The 18,349-nt window shown below is 41.1% G+C and overlaps 1 protein-coding gene across 2 annotated transcripts; it reads right to left on the minus strand.

The window, feature by feature from the left end:
* Window positions 1-335: 335 nt before the first annotated feature.
* On the minus strand, window positions 336-16,668 carry tecrb (trans-2,3-enoyl-CoA reductase b). Of its 2 annotated transcripts, XM_053477381.1 has the most exons (12): window positions 16,563-16,668; window positions 12,131-12,181; window positions 7,765-7,816; window positions 7,431-7,475; window positions 5,721-5,824; window positions 4,522-4,637; window positions 3,536-3,641; window positions 2,700-2,772; window positions 2,447-2,490; window positions 1,857-1,914; window positions 1,685-1,773; window positions 336-983 (listed from the first exon to the last, which is right to left on the minus strand). In XM_053477381.1, the coding sequence occupies exons 1-12, from the start codon at window positions 16,575-16,577 to the stop codon at window positions 810-812; spliced, it is 927 nt and encodes a 308-aa protein (XP_053333356.1). In that variant the 5' UTR covers window positions 16,578-16,668; the 3' UTR covers window positions 336-809. The 2 variants fall into 2 exon arrangements, with proteins under 2 accessions (XP_053333356.1, XP_053333355.1); XM_053477380.1 differs by lacking the exon at window positions 16,563-16,668 and having other exon boundaries at window positions 12,131-12,457.
* Window positions 16,669-18,349: the final 1,681 nt, after the last annotated feature.

Genomic DNA, 18,349 nt, shown 5'->3' on the forward strand with positions numbered 1-18,349 from the left:
CTTGTGTTCAGTTCACGATTTATATTATTTTGACAAAACCATGAGCGAGCTGTGACCTTGTTTTAAAGTCTGAGGATTAACCTTTAACTTTACGCTGGATCCCATTATTAGTAGATAGTAGATAGAAATATTTAACCAATCAAACCAGAGCTGTTTTATCATCTGATTTAAGGAGACTCCGCCTTCAAACTTCAGGCCACCACCTCTTCTAGTGTGAAACATAACAATTCGGCTTAAAGACACCAGACGTGTTTAAGTTTAAACCTGGAATTTTTTTTCCCTCTCTCAGTAACTCATCCTTGTAATGAGTTTAAACATTACACAAACACCACCAAAGCAGAATCACGTAACTTGTATTTTTTCGAATGTAAACATTAGTAACCGTAAACAATCAAGAGCATCTCGCTATTCAAAATTTGTGCCGTGTCATAAAACGTCTCACGTCCTTTTTATTAGACTATTATACACCTCCGTAAATACTGCATTACTCATTTGTTCTTGAGAAAACAGAAACAAAAAAAAAATACGGTTTAGTCTACAACAGTGTTAAACACAACAGTTACTGTGGGTTACTAAATTAACATCATCTGAGTGATCCAGAAGCTGCGCAATGCTCAAGTCCAGGATCTCACCGTCACTGGACAGACAGGATGGGGTTAATCGTTTACAATCAGGATTATGAACAGACCGAGATAATAAAACTGTCAGTGAAAACCACTTCTTCGTCTGGTGAAGGGTGTGCTGAGGACCAGGAAGTGCGTAATGCTGATTTTGAAGCTGATTGGTTCAGAGGGAAGGGGGGGGCGGGATTACAGGACGAAGGGCAGGATGGGGGAACGCAGACGCGGGTAGTCGCGGAACTCCTTCAGGTAGCTGCGGTGTTTCCCTTTAGCCCACACGGTCATCTGGATGAAGCCCACCAGGGTGAAGAAGGCCACAGGCAGACACTGAGTCATAACGGTGAAGCCCAGCCATGAGCCCAACTGCACACACACACACACACACACACACACATATCAGGATGGTTTAGATCTTTTTTAAAAAAAGTCCTAAATGATATAACAAATGTATTTTATTGAAATAGTCTGAGAGAAGTACGTCTGCAAATCACTGGCTCTAATACGTGACTTGTTTCTATGGTAACAACATATAAGCGAGTTTTACAACTAATATGCGACGGATAATAAACACATTGAAAGCCGTATTCTTGTGTGTAATCACAAGGAAGGAGACTCCAGTGTCAGCGGCTTTTAAAACATGTAAAAAGTTACGTTCTCCAAGATTTGTCGTAACGTGGTTAACCTCACGGTTTCTCACTGGGTCGGGACGCAAGTTGGATGATTTTTATACCAGGAAGCCTGGAGAACTGTTTCCCAAGACTACATTACAAATACAGGGAAATCTGGTGCTTTGGAGGCAAAATACGAAAGAAATTGGGGGTCAAGACTTTTGCACAGTACTGTATAAGAGGAATAAAGCATGCTGTTACAGGAAAATAAGTCGACGTATCAAGCCTAGTTCATCACGCAAAGTATTTTATCCTTCGATCGATCAAACTGTGAGTAAATGTAGCTCATGTCGCTTAGAGTTGATGAGTTCCTGCTCTGTGATTTAGTGTTTCCTTCTACATAGCAGTTAAAATGTCCATGTGATAGAGAGAGAGAGAGAGAGAGAGAGAGCTGACCTCGTATGTGTAGTTAGGGCAGGACACGAGCAGAAAGATCCAGGTGAAGGGGTTCCTGGTCGGATACGGGATCTTCCGAGTTTTAGATCCTGAGAAGCGAGACGGTTTACTCAAAACAAAAGACCTGAAGTCAAGAGAGTCTCACGCTTTGGATTTTATACACAAGTCTCACCTGGTGGTCGCAGGTTTCTCAGTGCGATATGGATGGAGAAGTTCCCGATCTGGCAGAACTGCAGAAACAGAAACAGAACAAACATCTGTAAGATCGCGTGCTACATCTCACACAGGCCGTACGTGGTTTAGACTGAAATCAGTGTGTTGTACGTCCTGGGGTCTCTGGAGAAACTAAAACTAGGCAAAATTTTTAAAAAACTCAGACTGAAGAAGCTGCTCGAACTAAACTAATAAGTCGAGTTGACATGAAGATTATAAACATTCATGGATAGAGGTATAATAACATTCCGCCAGAACATGCGTCAGGGTAGTGTGTGTGTGTGTGTATGTGTGTGTGTTCGGTTAAAGGAAAGTAAGTACAGTAAGTAGGGTGAGTAAGTTAAGTTAATCCGGGAAGGGAAGGTAGGTAATAAGTTAAACAAGTAAGGTAAGATAAGGTAATTAGGGGAGCGAGTAAGTACGGTAAGGTAGTTAAATGATTATGGTAATTAAGGTGGGTGGGTGATTAAGTGGGTTGTGGTAATGTAGACAAGGTAAGGTACGATTCGATCTGTCTATAGCAAGAGTAAAACCCCTTTAGACACTTACCAGAAAAATAATGAGGGCCACTTGTACCTGCTGCTCTCCGTAGGCTGAAACACAAACACAATATCAGAGCACCAGAAGGAGGAAGAGTACAAACTATAACTGGGTCTTTTCAAAAACTCATCATCATCATCATCATCAACACAGAAGCCAACTATTAAGGCGATGGATTTGACAAAAATGACATGAGTAGTCCTCAGTATGTAAAGTGTGCAGCAGGTTATTGGTGTGTGTGTGTGTATGTGTGTGTACTCACTAGGTGGCGTGTATAGCGGGTGGTTGATGTAGTAAGCCATCCATGCTGCAAATCCCCAGTAGTATGTACAGTTCTAGAAACACACACACACACACACACACACACACACACACACTTTGTCCATTGCAAATGTATGCAAGTTCACCGAACCTCATGCAAGCTGTTCTTAAAAAAAAAAAAAAAAGACTTAGTTTATCTAATCATATTTTTTTTTGCGAATATCTGTAAGGATACAAAATAAATACTATACAGACGTATAAAAGGTCGGTTTGTGTTTAGAAAACAGCTTCGGGGGAAATCGTAAAAAGTATTGGCAAAATGAATTTTAGGCAATTTAATTTGGGTTCGTTTCTACTTCACGTCCCGTCTTTAACTGCAGACTCTCTTACTGTCACTTGTGTCTCTTTTCATATAAAAGATATGAAACAGTATCTCATTCTCACGTCTCAAACGGAATGGCTCCTTAAAATTACACAATACATTGTTTATTCCTTTTATATCACAATAACTATGAATTATTAATTATTAAAGGAAGTCTCATACTTTTCATTCATTCATTCATTCATACTCCTGTCATAATAAACAGAGAGATAAATAAGCCTTGTTAAGCGTGAGCTCCTCCGACTGGAAGCCTTTTTCATGACAAAAAAAAAAAATATATCCCTCCGACTAGAACAGCTTCTTACCACAAAAAAATTACTCAATCAATCAATCAAAGAATTCCGTCTTTATAGATTAAAGTTTAAAAAGTGGATCATATGGACTCTGCATGCTTTGTTTCATTAGGATGAATTACAGCACACTGTGTGTGTGTGTGTGTGTGTGTGTGTGTTCACCTTAAAGATATTGCGTAGCGGCATCGTCCCGTGAGAGAAGCGGTGGACGAACAGTGTCTCTAGGAGTCTCTTGACGTAGTGGAAGGAGTGGCACATACACGCCAAGCTAGAACACAGGAGAACTGAGTTACCCATCAGCCCTCTACTGGCGCCTCAGTCTGGGTAAAGGTCTAACACTATAAATAAGGATTAATACGGGCCACTTCCAAAGTTTAGAAAAGGAAGTTCCTGGTTTGAACACAGGGTGTCGCCATCACTTAAACTCTACTTTATATGGGGGCGTTCAAGTCAAACTGGGACTTGGGCTGAAATCAGGACGATGTGATGAGACTCTTAGTTGCAGAAACACATGAAAGGAGGCCGTATGTCATGTCAGTGATTGATGATCCCAGCCGCGGTGGCTCGGAGCACACTCCTGATGCTTAAAAAAACGACACGTCGCCAATTTGCGGAAGAAACGCTTCCGGCTGTGTGAACTGTACACACCATCATTCACCAACGTTACAGGAACTCGGTCGGCTGGGAGTTATTGCCACGCCCCCTTTACAGTCCTGACCTCGCTCTGAACCATTTCCAAATGTTTGGGTGATGGAAGGAGAGGATGGGGATTACAAAGAGGAATAAAGGGAGTTCAGAAAATCAAAAGTCCCGCTTTGACTTGAACAGCCATTGGCTATTTGTAATACTACGTAAACCTAATTCCGAGTTTCTGCTAAAAAAATTTAAAATATATAATGTTTTTTTTTTTTATAAAATTATGGATCAACTGCAAAACATTTTTGTACATTTTTGTTTTTACAATTATTTTACAAGAACATTTGTAGGAGTAAAATAAAGAGATAATCCCCCCATGAAGCTTCTTAATTTAAAACAGTAAAAAGTATATGAGCCCTGCTAAATATACTATCTGTAACTTCTGTGTCTGTAAATCAGTCCTCAGTAGTAAAGCTCTATAATCGAGAGGAAGTCTGTGGATCATCACTCACTGTACGACCCAGTGCTTGCTCGTGGTGAAGTCGTATTTGGGCGGGTAGATAAACGGCACGCGGAAATAAAACATCAGGTAGATGATCAGCGGGCCGGCGTATTCTGTTAAAAACACCTGAGAAATGAAGAGACATAAAGAGACGTTATAGAAACTGAGGAGACAATATGTCGTGTTGTAATAGTTCGTAGATGCACCGTCGTCAGTAGAGACATATTTAATAATACTCTTTATACATTTATACAATATTCAAGGTGGTTTTTGTGCATTTGATCAATCAATCACACAACAGAACCATAATACTTATTTCACCCAACATTAGCCGGCCAGACATCAATCACACCTGCCTACTGGTAACGCGGTGTAATACACAGCTGGCTGGGGCGGATCAAGCAAGGACGACAACTACGGGGATTTGAAATGACTGGGACTGGGTTAAGGATCCTTCATCCTTCAACACATTATCAAGACTTGGAAGGACAGCGCTGAGACGTCAACTTTGTGTCCGGCGTAATATAAGTAACTGAAATTCCCAATAGCAATTGAAGCTATTAATGTACCTAGTTTAGAACACAACAGTGTTTAAGGCTGAGAAGCTAAACTACTTCATCGCTTGTTAACTGAAGCAAAAACTAACTAAATAAATAAAAACAATTAATGAAATAAACAAATCATGCCGACTGTGACACTTGAGCTCCGTCTCTAGTGACCCGTCACACTGTTAAATCAGGACGTGCAAATAGCGTGATGTTGTGCAAGTGGGTGGGAGCAATAATCACCACCCACACACACACACACACACACACACACACACACCCTGAGCCGGTGTGTGTGTCAGTGGGTTATCGTATCTGTGTTGAACTGGCTTTAATAAACACCCTCAATATAGCAGCACCTAATCCTCACACTCTCTCAGCTATGAAGCACCGAGTGTGTGAATAAACATGCGTGTGTGTGTGTGTGTGTGTCTGTGTGTTAGTAAACCAGCTTGTATAGACTTGGTCGGGCACAAACGTCAGAACAACGTTTCTGCACATCTGGTCGACACGAAGACAAACCTCTGGACCCCGTGAACCTCATAGAGCACGATGTGGTGAGTTCAGGGAATAAAGTTCACGGCAACTGATATCAGAGTGTTTGGTTTAAAGCAGTCGCCCAGTAAAGGTTTAGAGTGTGTGTGTGAGAGAGAGAGCGTGTTACCGTGACCCAGCTGATCTGAGCTCCCAGGTCTCTGAAGTAGAAGGTTGCCGTGGTTCCCACAGGAAGGTGCTGGAGCACGTCTTCATCCTTCAGAGATTTTCCCTCTGCATCAACAATCCCACAATGCATCAGTACACTCACTAACACACACAATCCACAGATTAAAGCTTAATGGTGATGGTGGCAGATAATACGTTCTATAATATGCTTTCATGCGTTGATTAATTTACACACTCATGTCTGTAACAGTCATTTAACCCTTATTTAAATAAATTTAAGGAATATTTTACTTCCGAATCATTTAGGAAAATTACTGTAAAATAAATGGACACTTCTGGACTAATCATCATTCTCAATTACAAACGTCTAAATTAGGTTTTTTTTGTATGTTTTATTTCCTTATTCTTATTTTGCATTTGCACTTTTTATTCTTATCTCCTGTATATTTTATTTTTTATGTTACATTTGCAAACATCAATTTTATTTCAGTGTGGATTTGATTTAATTTCCTTACACTACATTTTATTTTTCTGGTTATTTGGCATTTGTGGAAGCGTTTCCCTGCACACTGTACTGCGTATGGTTGTGTAAGAGGAATAAAAAAAGTATATATATATTTGGCCTGACTCCATCAAACAAACAGCTTTATATCTCTTTGCATTATGCAACAGTCCTGAACTGTATGATTTTTGCATGTTTAAAAAAGAATATATTTTATTTAAAAGAAACTTTTTTTTTCTTCAGCATACTGACAGACTTTTAGACTTATTGTTGAAAATGATGGACCTTTTGTTTTGGTTTAAAAATAATAAGTTAAACCGTTACTTGGTTACTTGATTACTTTTTTTTTTTCATTATGTTCTTAAATATTTTTTATATTTAGACAAAATTCAAACAATCTATATATTGTGTAATGTAAAATAATAATAAAAACATCTAAACACTCTGGATGTGTGTGTATATACATGGTGACTATACATGTATAAATAATAATTTACTCCGCAAAATTAAATATTCTAATATTTTGAGATACTGGCTATTTGATTTTCATGAGCTGTAAGATAATATTCAAAATTAAGACAAAATTGAAAGCGTGAAATATTGCACTTTTTGTGTGACGAATGTAGAATATATAAGACTTTTACTTTTTGAATTAAATGATTATTTTTGGCATAAAAATAGTTTCAAAAACTATTCAAACCTCCAAAATCTTTAGATTGAAGTAAAAAAATTATGAAAATGATAATTTCCGGATCCACAACATTTACACAGGAGTTTAATTCTGTTGAATGGAAACTATGAGAGGAAAAAAAACGTATTAAAATAAACACCGTATCGTAATTTAGAGAAATCTAAAACAGATTTAGAGGAATTTCATATACTCTTAAAACATAAAGAAATAGCTACAGATTGACCGTCCATTAAGTGTGGACACTATGTATGAGAGATTTAAACATAAAACATTCAAGTACACAATTTTTAAAAATGAATAACATTTATGGTTTTTGACACATTTTAGATTTTGTAAAATATTATTTTTAGACAACATTTTGGATCATTTTAGATTATTATACATTTTAAGTAAAAAGTGTTTGTGTAAGTGGATGAACACCTTCCAAACACAGCAGATACACACACACACACACACACGCTGTATAACCACATGGTTATTGGACAAATGGATTGTCTCTAGCTAATGAGAGTACTCACTGGCGTCGAGACGGATGGACTGTCTGGCGGGATAAAACTGTGGGTCTGTAACAAACAGTCAGCAAACACAACATTAAGTTCATAAAAAGTCCAAAAACCAATCAGCACGAACTCGGCATAAATCTTTCTTCAGTCTTCAGCTAGTCCTTGTACAGTAATTTATACGTACGTATGAGGCATTAGCGAAGCAAACCAGCTCCAGTAACCATCACATTTACACAAACCTCCTACGTTGCCTTAAACATTAGCGCCAGCCAAGACACTCTGTGTTGAACTTGTGATGAAATTAGTTCTTAGCACTATTAGCACATGGAGAGTCTGATGGTTTACTCACGGCTCTTATGGAACATAGACTTGATCTCTCCAATAGTTGCATTTGGCTCCACCTGTTCATCGCAAGCACAAACAAACAAACAGTCCGCGTGAAAACACACTCCTTCTGTGTGTACATTATATACATACTGGAAGTGTACATGTGTGACAAATTAGCAGTATATTTAGCCACTATGCCTGGTGTTCTCCGACGCTGGGCGTTTGAAACAGCTCACACATTCTTAAACACAAAACACACACCAGGCCCGGGGCACGTCTTAAAAAGTGTAACATCCGTGTCATGACACTCGAGCTGTAATCTACACCAAGCCACATGGATCCCGTTCCCTCAAGTACACTATAAACACATGCTAATGTACGCAGCTGTGCAGTACCGCTACAGCAAAGTGTTATTAATACGGCTGAAACACTTACACACACTCATGGACAGTATGAAGAGTGATCCACGGTCTAAGTACTGCACAGTAAGTGTATTCAAATTCTGACTCCACAAAAATACTTACTGGTGCAATTTTAGATTCTGCACTCATACATGCTGCATTCAAAACATTTAGGATCGCTGCTCGACATTTCGGATTAACTGTTACAAAGTGCAAATTTACTGTTTGGGGACAAATTTCTATAAAGACTAAAGACTAAACTTGTAGTCACAGTTTAGAAGTTAGAAGCTACTGGCCAGGGGTTTAGGAGCTACTCGTCCGAAGTTTAAGAGATGCTTGTCAGGGGTTTAGGAGCTACTCGTCAGGAATTTAGGAGCTACTCGTCAGGGGCTTAGGAGCTACTGGCCAGGGGCTTAGGAGCTACTGGCCAGGGGTTTAGGAGCTACTGGCCAGGGGTTTAGGAGCTACTGGCCAGGGGTTTAGGAGCTACTGGCCAGGGGTTAAGGAGCTAATCATCAGGGGTTTAGGAGCTACTGGTCCGAAGTTTAGGAGATGCTTGTCCGGGGTTTAGGAGCTCCTCGTCAGGGGTTTAGGAGCTCCTCGTCAGGGGTTTAGGAGCTACTGGTCCGAAGTTTAAGAGATGCTTGTCAGGGGCTTAGGAGTTACTCGTCAGGGGTTTAGGAGCTACTGGCCAGGGGTTTAGGAACTACTGGCCAGGGGTTAAGGAGCTAATTATCAGGGGTTTAGGAGCTACTGGTCCGAAGTTTAGGAGATGCTTGTCCGGGGTTTAGGAGCTACTGGCCAGGGGTTTAGGAGCTCCTCGTCAGGGGTTTAGGAGCTCCCCGTCAGGGGTTTAGGAGCTCCCCGTCAGGGGTTTAGGAGCTACTGGTCCGAAGTTAAAGAGATGCTTGTCAGGGGCTTAGGAGCTACTCGTCAGGGGTTTAGGAGCTACTGGCCAGGGGTTTAGGAGCTACTGGCCAGGGGTTTAGGAGCTAATCGTCAGGGGTTTAGGAGCTACTGGTCCGAAGTTTAGGAGATGCTTGTCAGGGGTTTAGGAGCTACTGGCCAGGGGTTTAGGAGCTACTGGCCAGGCGTTTAGGAGTTACTCGTCAGGGGTTTAGGAGCTACTGGCCAGGGGTTTAGGAGCTACTGGCCAGGGGTTAAGGAGCTAATTATCAGGGGTTTAGGAGCTACTGGTCCGAAGTTTAGGAGATGCTTGTCCGGGGTTTAGGAGCTCCTCGTCAGGGGTTTAGGAGCTCCTCGTCAGGGGTTTAGGAGCTCCTCGTCAGGGGTTTAGGAGCTACTGGTCCGAAGTTTAAGAGATGCTTGTCAGGGGCTTAGGAGCTACTCGTCAGGGGTTTAGGAGCTACTCGTCAGGGGTTTAGGAGCTACTGGCCAGAGGTTTAGGAGCTACTGGCCAGGGGTTTAGGAGCTACTGGCCAGGGGTTTAGGAGCTACTGGCCAGGGGTTTAGGAGCTACTGGCCAGGGGTTTAGGAGCTACTGGCCAGGGGTTTAGGAGCTACTGGTCCGAAGTTTAGGAGCTCCTCGTCAGGGGTTTAGGAGCTCCTCGTCAGGGGTTTAGGAGCTCCTCGTCAGGGGTTTAGGAGCTCCTCGTCAGGGGTTTAGGAGCTCCTCGTCAGGGGTTTAGGAGCTCCTCGTCAGGGGTTTAGGAGCTCCTCGTCAGGGGTTTAGGAGCTCCTCGTCAGGGGTTTAGGAGCTCCTCGTCAGGGGTTTAGGAGCTCCTCGTCAGGGGTTTAGGAGCTCCTCGTCAGGGGTTTAGGAGCTCCTCGTCAGGGGTTTAGGAGCTCCTCGTCAGGGGTTTAGGAGCTACTGGTCCGAAGTTTAAGAGATGCTTGTCAGGGGCTTAAGAGATGCTTGTCAGGGGCTTAGGAGCTACTCGTCAGGGGTTTAGGAGCTACTGGCCAGGGGTTTAGGAGCTACTGGCCAGGGGTTTAGGAGCTACTGGCCAGGGGTTAAGGAGCTAATCATCAGGGGTTTAGGAGCTACTGGTCCGAAGTTTAGGAGATGCTTGTCCGGGGTTTAGGAGCTCCTCGTCAGAGGTTTAGGAGCTGCTGGCCAGGGGTTTAGGAGCTACTCGTCAGGGGTTTAGGAGCTACTGGTCCGAAGTTTAAGAGATGCTTGTCAGGGGTTTAGGAGCTACTCGTCAGGGGCTTAGGAGCTACTCGTCAGGGGCTTAGGAGCTACTCGTCAGGGATTTAGGAGCTGCTGGTCAGGGGTTTAAGAGCTACTGGTCCGGGGTTTAGGAGCTACTGGTCAGGGGTTTAGGAGCTACTGGCCAGGGGTTTAGGAGCTACTCGCCAGGGGTTTAGGAGCTACTGGCCAGGGGTTTAGGAGCTACTGGCCAGGGGTTTAGGAGCTACTGGCCAGGGGTTTAGGAGCTACTGGTCCGAAGTTTAGGAGCTCCTCGTCAGGGGTTTAGGAGCTCCTCGTCAGGGGTTTAGGAGCTCCTCGTCAGGGGTTTAGGAGCTCCTCGTCAGGGGTTTAGGAGCTCCTCGTCAGGGGTTTAGGAGCTCCTCGTCAGGGGTTTAGGAGCTCCTCGTCAGGGGTTTAGGAGCTCCTCGTCAGGGGTTTAGGAGCTCCTCGTCAGGGGTTTAGGAGCTCCTCGTCAGGGGTTTAGGAGCTACTGGTCCGAAGTTTAAGAGATGCTTGTCAGGGGCTTAAGAGATGCTTGTCAGGGGCTTAGGAGCTACTCGTCAGGGGTTTAGGAGCTACTGGCCAGGGGTTTAGGAGCTACTGGCCAGGGGTTTAGGAGCTACTGGCCAGGGGTTTAGGAGCTACTGGCCAGGGGTTTAGGAGCTACTGGCCAGGGGTTTAGGAGCTACTGGCCAGGGGTTTAGGAGCTACTGGCCAGGGGTTTAGGAGCTACTGGCCAGGGGTTTAGGAGCTACTGGCCAGGGGTTTAGGAGCTACTGGCCAGGGGTTTAGGAGCTACTGGCCAGGGGTTTAGGAGCTACTGGCCAGGGGTTTAGGAGCTACTGGCCAGGGGTTTAGGAGCTACTGGCCAGGGGTTTAGGAGCTACTGGCCAGGGGTTTAGGAGATGCTTGTCAGGGGTTTAGGAGCTACTGGCCAGGCGTTTAGGAGCTACTGGCCAGGCGTTTAGGAGCTACTGGCCAGGCGTTTAGGAGCTACTGGCCAGGCGTTTAGGAGCTACTGGCCAGGCGTTAAGGAGCTACTGGCCAGGCGTTAAGGAGCTACTGGCCAGGCGTTAAGGAGCTACTGGCCAGGCGTTAAGGAGCTACTGGCCAGTCGTTAAGGAGCTACTGGCCAGGCGTTAAGGAGCTAATCGTCAGGGGTTAAGGAGCTAATCGTCAGGGGTTTAGGAGCTAATCGTCAGGGGTTTAGGAGCTACTGGTCCGAAGTTTAGGAGATGCTTGTCAGGGGTTTAGGAGCTACTGGCCAGGCGTTTCGGAGCTATTAAGGTTAGTGTTCAGGGATTGAGGAGTTAGTGTTTAGTGTTCAGGGATTGAGGAGTTAGTGTTCAGGGATTGAGGAGTTAGTGTTCAGGGATTGAGGAGTTAGTGTTCAGGGATTGAGGAGTTAGTGTTCAGGGATTGAGGAGTTAGTGTTCAGAGATTGAGGAGTTAGTGTTCAGAGATTGAGGAGTTAGTGTTCAGAGATTGAGGAGTTAGTGTTCAGAGATTGAGGAGTTAGTGTTCAGAGATTGAGGAGTTAGTGTTCAGGGATTGAGGAGTTAGTGTTCAGAGATTGAGGAGTTAGTGTTCAGAGATTGAGGAGCTAGTGTCCCCGGGAACATGGCACTGTATGACGCAGAGCATCAGACGTTCCTCAAAACCTAAGTTAGCAAGCTATAGATAGCACGAGCCCCAAAAGAAGCCGTGTTATATTTAACTAAGGGGACAGACACTGATACACACTGAGCTGCCTGGCCGTTGGATCCGACTTACCACTGCAGAACTGAATAATTCTGAATAGTTTTAGTGTTCTCAAATGTTAATGTTCTTACCTTGTCCAAGAAGCAGAGCTTGTCCTTCGTCTTGGCATCCAAAATCTCCACCTCGAAAAAGACAACAGCTTTTTTAGTTTTCTTGGTGGGTTTGCGTTTGGTTGGCATTGGCCCCGGGAGGCCTGCGAGCATGGGGAGATTCGGAGCCCGCTTGGGTTGAGAGGCCTCTAACGCCAAGGAATCCATTTTCTCTCTCTTTCTGTACTTTGTCTTGTTTCTTTGTGTTTTCTATCTCTCTTCCACAGAAAATCTTTTTATCTGTCTGTCTATCTGTCTATCTCTCCCCCGCAGCCATCCCCTCTCTCTCACACACCCTGTAAAAGGAGAGCTGGGAAAATCTCTCTCTCTCTCCCCCAATGCCATCCCTCCTCTACCCTGCCCTCTCTTTCTCTCTAAAAAGAGAGCCAGACAGTTGGGGAAATCTCTTCTAACTCCGCCTTCGTGTCTTTCTCTCCCCTTCCTCATTAGGTTACTGGCTTTATTCCAGCATCCCCAGTACACACCCCGTAACCAATCGCACCCTGCAAACTACACTGGATCTCCATATCACCACAGACTACTACTACAACATGCTTCTCTAAATGCATTGTCCTGTACCCGGGGCTTTATCCAACATATCACCATATCAGTCTTCGCAACAAACCACTGTTTAAGTTTAAAATGTAATGAAATATCAACATGTGGTTTTACAGTTTTAAGCAATATCATAATGACAACCTATACACACCGCTCAACGCCATCACTACCACCTGTGGAACTAAATATCGCAACAAACACTGTGTAGATTCTGTTTCCTTTGTGTTACCAGAGAAAAACAGACAGTTTACCCATGAGTAAGGTGTTTAATCAGAACACTTTAGGAACCATAAATCATGCCGAATTATTCACTTAACACTGAGAGACCTCGCTCGGCTAATCATGTGGAAATATTTCTAGCACACAGACTAAAAATATTAATAATAATAATACTCAGCACCTTTATAATCTTTACTGATACAAATCTGAAAGTCCTGCCCTTTGGCTTTCTATTGACAAGCAAGAGCCTTTCAAAGTCAAAGTCAGAGTTATATAAAATCAGCACAAAGCCAATGCAGCCATAGATGTGTATTTCACATCCCATGTCATTTAAGCCTTAAATAACATATTGGACCACTGATGGATTTGATGGAAAAAGCCATTCGGCCGATGCCCTTGTTAAGAACAACATGGAAAAATGTATCTTAGTTATACAGCTAAACAGTTTGAAGGTTCGAGTCTTGCTTAAGGGCACAGCAGTGGCAGTCTTGGCAGTGCTAGGATTTGAACTAACGACCTTCCGATCCATAGTCCAACATCTGACCCAGAGCTACTACTGCCCCTGCTATTTTTCTAAATGATGACAGCTATGCCTGCACTATAAATGTTTCTCACCTCTGTAACTGCAGTACGAAACAAGATAGGTTTATGAAAAGTATGACAGCAGTATTGTGGCTTGACGGCTCAAAACAGAACCCACACACACACACACCTCAGGAGGTAATGTGAAATATGCCCTTGCTCCCACTCCCACCATGACCCCCCCCCCTTTATAACCCACCCTGTGCTAATTATAACCCGCCTACCGCCAATGGAACTCACACTCAGGGTGCAGACAGGGGATCAGCTTTGAGCTGGACATAATGACTGTAAAACACTGCGCTGTTACACAGTTTGTTAATAATTACCAGAGCGTTATTATTAGCACTACATCATCTGATCAGTAAACGCTGTGTCGCGTGATCGTCCCGTCTGGGTCTGGATTAGATCACAGTGTCTGGCGGAGAGTGTAATTAGAACCACTTCTCCTAAAGTGGGGTGATAAGTGTGTGTGTGAGAGAGAGACAATAGAACTAGACTGTTGTTTAGAACAAATCACTACCTGAGTGTCCCAGCTATTCTTCTGATCAAAGTAGTTATTTTTGATGGATCTATTAACTATATTATACACAGTAAAAAAAAAAAAGTGTCATGAGTACCATATTTGTTTCACAGACCATATATTAGTGTAATATTTATTACCCAAGCTTTTTTTGCCATGTCTTTAGACATATTATCCATTTTAGTAAGTAACATGTACTGATCGTTTATCACTTTTTTTTTTTAAAGTGATGATGATGATGGTGTGTATTTTAACAATGATGATATTTCACAGTCTTAGTCTAAGTTTATAGAATTTGTTTTTCCAGATTTTTAATACTTTTTCTAATTAATATCACAATGTTCTAACTTTGTAATGAAAAAAAAAAAAATCCTGGCCATGTAATAATTTAATTTATTACGCAAATAAGCATAGCTGCATTTCCCGTGTTACTTCACATCAAATAGCAAGTAGTTGTGTATTTTACAATACAATAAATGTTTTATTTGTTTAAAACTAAATCAGTTTGGAATAAAATACCAAGTTCTACATGAAGCACCCATTGTGTGAGTTTTAATATTTCATAATCACACACCTACAGCCAAAACACTTTATTGGTGCTGATTTTATTTTTTGTTTAAAGTTATACATACAATACAGAAAATGTGTGTGACCAAAAAACTACTTCTGAAGTTTATGCAACATGGAAGTAACCAGTCTTGCGTCTATAAAAATTTCAAGTTTCTTAATTCAGCCGTTTTAGAGATATGATTTTATATGTGGCCCCAAAAATGGCGATTTTTCAGCGCTATACTGTCTCGCTTCAAGCAATAATAATTTAAAATGCAAATTATTCATATTTTTTCATGAGTATTGATACGACAATTGGTGTAAGCTTCTAGAAGCACATGAAAACAATGTGTAGTGTCTGTAACCACGTCAGATTCATTTTGCAATATCACTTTTTCAGGTTCATGTCTTCAAGTTCAAATTTCTCTTTTCATGTGAAATCAATTTTCACATTTTCATGTTGTTGCTCGTTTGCACATTTGCACGTGCACTTTATGTTGTCTGTTGTCTGTAAAACCTGTAGATAGTCTTCCTTAGTTAGTTAGTTTTTGTTAATTTATGTTGTAATTTATGTTAGGACTATCTGTCTTGTCTCTGCTAGCCAGCTAACTAGGCCTCTTAGTTAACTAGTTTAGCTTCTCTGTTAATTTATGTTGTAAATTTATGTTGCATGTAGCACCTTGGTCCTGGAGGAACGTTGTTTCGTTTCACTGTGTACTAACTGTATATGGTTGAAGTGACAATAAATCCTACTTGAACTTGAAAATTAGCCAAGTTTCATCTGATTGACAATTCAAAGATCGTTGAAAGATTTGAATTTAAAAAAAAAAGTTACGAAGACTGAAACATAAAAGGGCATGAAATTTTATTCAGCAAATTTTATCTGATAAAAATATAAATGTGTATGCGTATTCACACACACACAAAAAAAAATTATCATGGATCGGGGGAGATACGAAGCATTACATATCATGAAAATGGTGTTAAATTATACTTTCTGAACAAAAAAATAAATAAATCACTTTTTCACCTAGGTGAGACACTTTTTTTTAGCATGGATACCATGCTTTAGTGATAGTCTTAGTTCTAGACAATCAATTAGATATTTATTTAGCATAGTAAAACAATAAACTATTCGGAATCTCTGGACGTATTAGATTCAAGTCAAATTCAAAGAATAAATCCTGTCTTTTATTCTTAATCTGGATTTTCTTAGATTATTATTATTATTATCAGGTTTTTCCAGTTAGGCCAGTATGCTTGCTCAAAACTTTCTAAACTTGCAGTTTCTTCCTGTCTGGATCTTTGGCGCCACCATGTGGTAACTTTGCATTAGACTCTACCATGAGAAACCATTTGATTCAGAAACATGCGGCTTCAATGGTGTATAAGGTAGATATCGATCTGATTCATGCACGTGCCCCTGAACCAGTGTTTTCATATTAAACCAATCTGACGTCTCAGGTTTATTTGGGTTGTTTATACAGTAACAATAAAGCCCGACTTCCGGGAGTGTGACAGCAACAGCATGGTCGCTTTGTGCTTTATTATTAATAAATCAATCAATCAATAAATGACCCATCCAGGAGCTGTGTAAATCCGTAGACTCGTTAACCAGGCTGTAGTTACTCACCTGCTGCTCAGAGATATTGTTTATGGTGATGTGAACCTGCCACTCCATACCCGCCCTATGAGGGGTTACAGGGCGACACGAACAACACGCTACAATGTAACGAACCCTGAGTCACAGGATACAATGTTACCGTCTCCATCACTGAACCATCGCGCGCTGCTTCTCATCTATGACGACTTACTCATGTTAAACAATCAATTAAACAGAATCTAATCCTCTTCTTCAGTCCTGTCGCTGAATTACATTCTAACTAAAAGCAGATTAAGAACACGCGGATCATCTGCTGAAAACGAAACAAATGTCTGATCCTTTTTATTATCATTATTATCATCATTTACAGAAAACGACCTTACCTCGTAATGCTTCATTTTGCCTGCAGTTTAAACTCGTTATCACCCGATATAACTGACAGAGCCGACATCCAATCAGAGCGCTCGACCCACGCGGCGCGCTCCAATCAGAACCGGGAGTGTGCTCGTTCTGACCGGAAGTTATGTAGGATTACAGTCAGGTCGACCGTTGGACAAAGAACGCTTCGGACACGCCCACTTTTTTTCCTGAATGCAGGCGCACTTTATCAAGTCTTATATAAGAGTATAAGAAGGAGTGTGCTTAGATTTTTCACAATGCACTGTTTATGGTGCAGAATACCCAGAATGCACTTTGTAGGGATTGTGCAATAGTGACATTAGGAGGTAGTGGCGGTACATATCAAACGAAGTGCAAGTGTAATATTAATGCACTCTGACACACTGTAGCATAATTAACAATAAACACGAATATTTGCAATGCTTTCTGATTAGCTAATTATGTAAAATCATATTTTTTTTAAATAGTGCACATGTGTAATCCCCTTTAACCCTTATTTTTTAAATTATTTTCTGTTCTTCAGGTATTTTCCATATTGCTTATACTGTGTAGGGTCACAGAAGGCCTGGAGCCTCTGACAATGAATTCAGAACACACTTCATAGGGCACAAACACACACACACTCTTTCTCTCTTTCACACACACACACACACACCAAATCAGCCATGCTTGGGGGTTTTCTTTCCACAGTCCAAACACATGCATTAGAACATGGAAACTACTGACTGTAAAAGCCCCTTAGAACCCCAGCACCACCAACACATACAAAACAGTTTATAGTTATAAAGTTTCCTCCAAGATTAACACGTACGCATATTTATCAAATTTGTAAATGATACAAAAATGTTAATCTTTCCAACATTGTAGCTGTTTGATACTTATTATCTTTTTATTAAATTATTATTTAGGCTGTTTTACTGTTTGTTTTGTGAAACCCTTTTTACTTGTGAAACATGTGTTGTTATGCTTGAACACTGCTCTACTAAATTGCCCTTTCCTTAGGAACAAATATAAATAAATAACAATAATATCCATGGTTTAGCTAGTTTGGTGTAAGACACGCTTTAAACACTTCTAATGTTTTTACAAAGTTGTATTGTCTCTGAATACATGAGGATCCTTTTAGACTTTATTGATAACCCACATCAGGTCATTGTGTGAGAGGCATCTGGAGAAATCTCTTCTGCTTCTTCTTGTTTTATGACATTCATAAAAAGGAAGAGTGCTTCCTCCAGACAAATCTGTTTAAAAGTAGGCTGTGAATAAATGACAAAGCACTGATGTGACATTACCTCCAAACCCCATCATTCTGGCTTACTTTATAAATCATATTACTTACTATTACATTCATTTCTATTATATTTTATTGAAACATGTTTCTATTTTATTACATAATAAATTGTAGTATTACTTTCAAAATTTTAGTTTTACTTTCAAAATGTCATCTTAACAATTTGTTCTTGAATTGTTGGCCTCGAAAAAAAATAATTTATTATTTGAAATCATAATGTCCTTATCCATTTATTTACAGTGTTTTCTAGATTTATGTCCTGAGTGGTGGAGCCTTGAGCACTTGAATAATGTGACTGTTATTTTTTTAAGGTTGTTTTTTGTTTTATATGTGTTTTAAAACTGCACATCACAAACAGGTGTCATTATTATCATTTTACTGCAAAACAATTTTCTTAAATACATACATTTATAAGTAAGGTAACCTAACCTAATTCTTTAAACATAAAATTAATAATTATTTAATAGAATCTAGGAAAGT

This window comes from Clarias gariepinus, chromosome 18, assembly GCF_024256425.1.
Source record: "Clarias gariepinus isolate MV-2021 ecotype Netherlands chromosome 18, CGAR_prim_01v2, whole genome shotgun sequence".
Lineage (NCBI taxonomy): Eukaryota > Metazoa > Chordata > Actinopteri > Siluriformes > Clariidae > Clarias > Clarias gariepinus.

Coding starts and splice junctions, on each gene's coding strand:
- tecrb (XM_053477380.1), bottom strand. CDS start 12,316: ATGGATTCCTTGGCGTTAGAGGCCTCTCAACCCAAGCGGGCTCCGAAT. Junction 4,638..5,720: donor CTCAGATCAGCTGGGTCACG/GTAACACGCTCT, acceptor TTCATTTCTCAG/GTGTTTTTAACAGAATACGC. Junction 1,774..1,856: donor GAGAAACCTGCGACCACCAG/GTGAGACTTGTG, acceptor CTCGCTTCTCAG/GATCTAAAACTCGGAAGATC.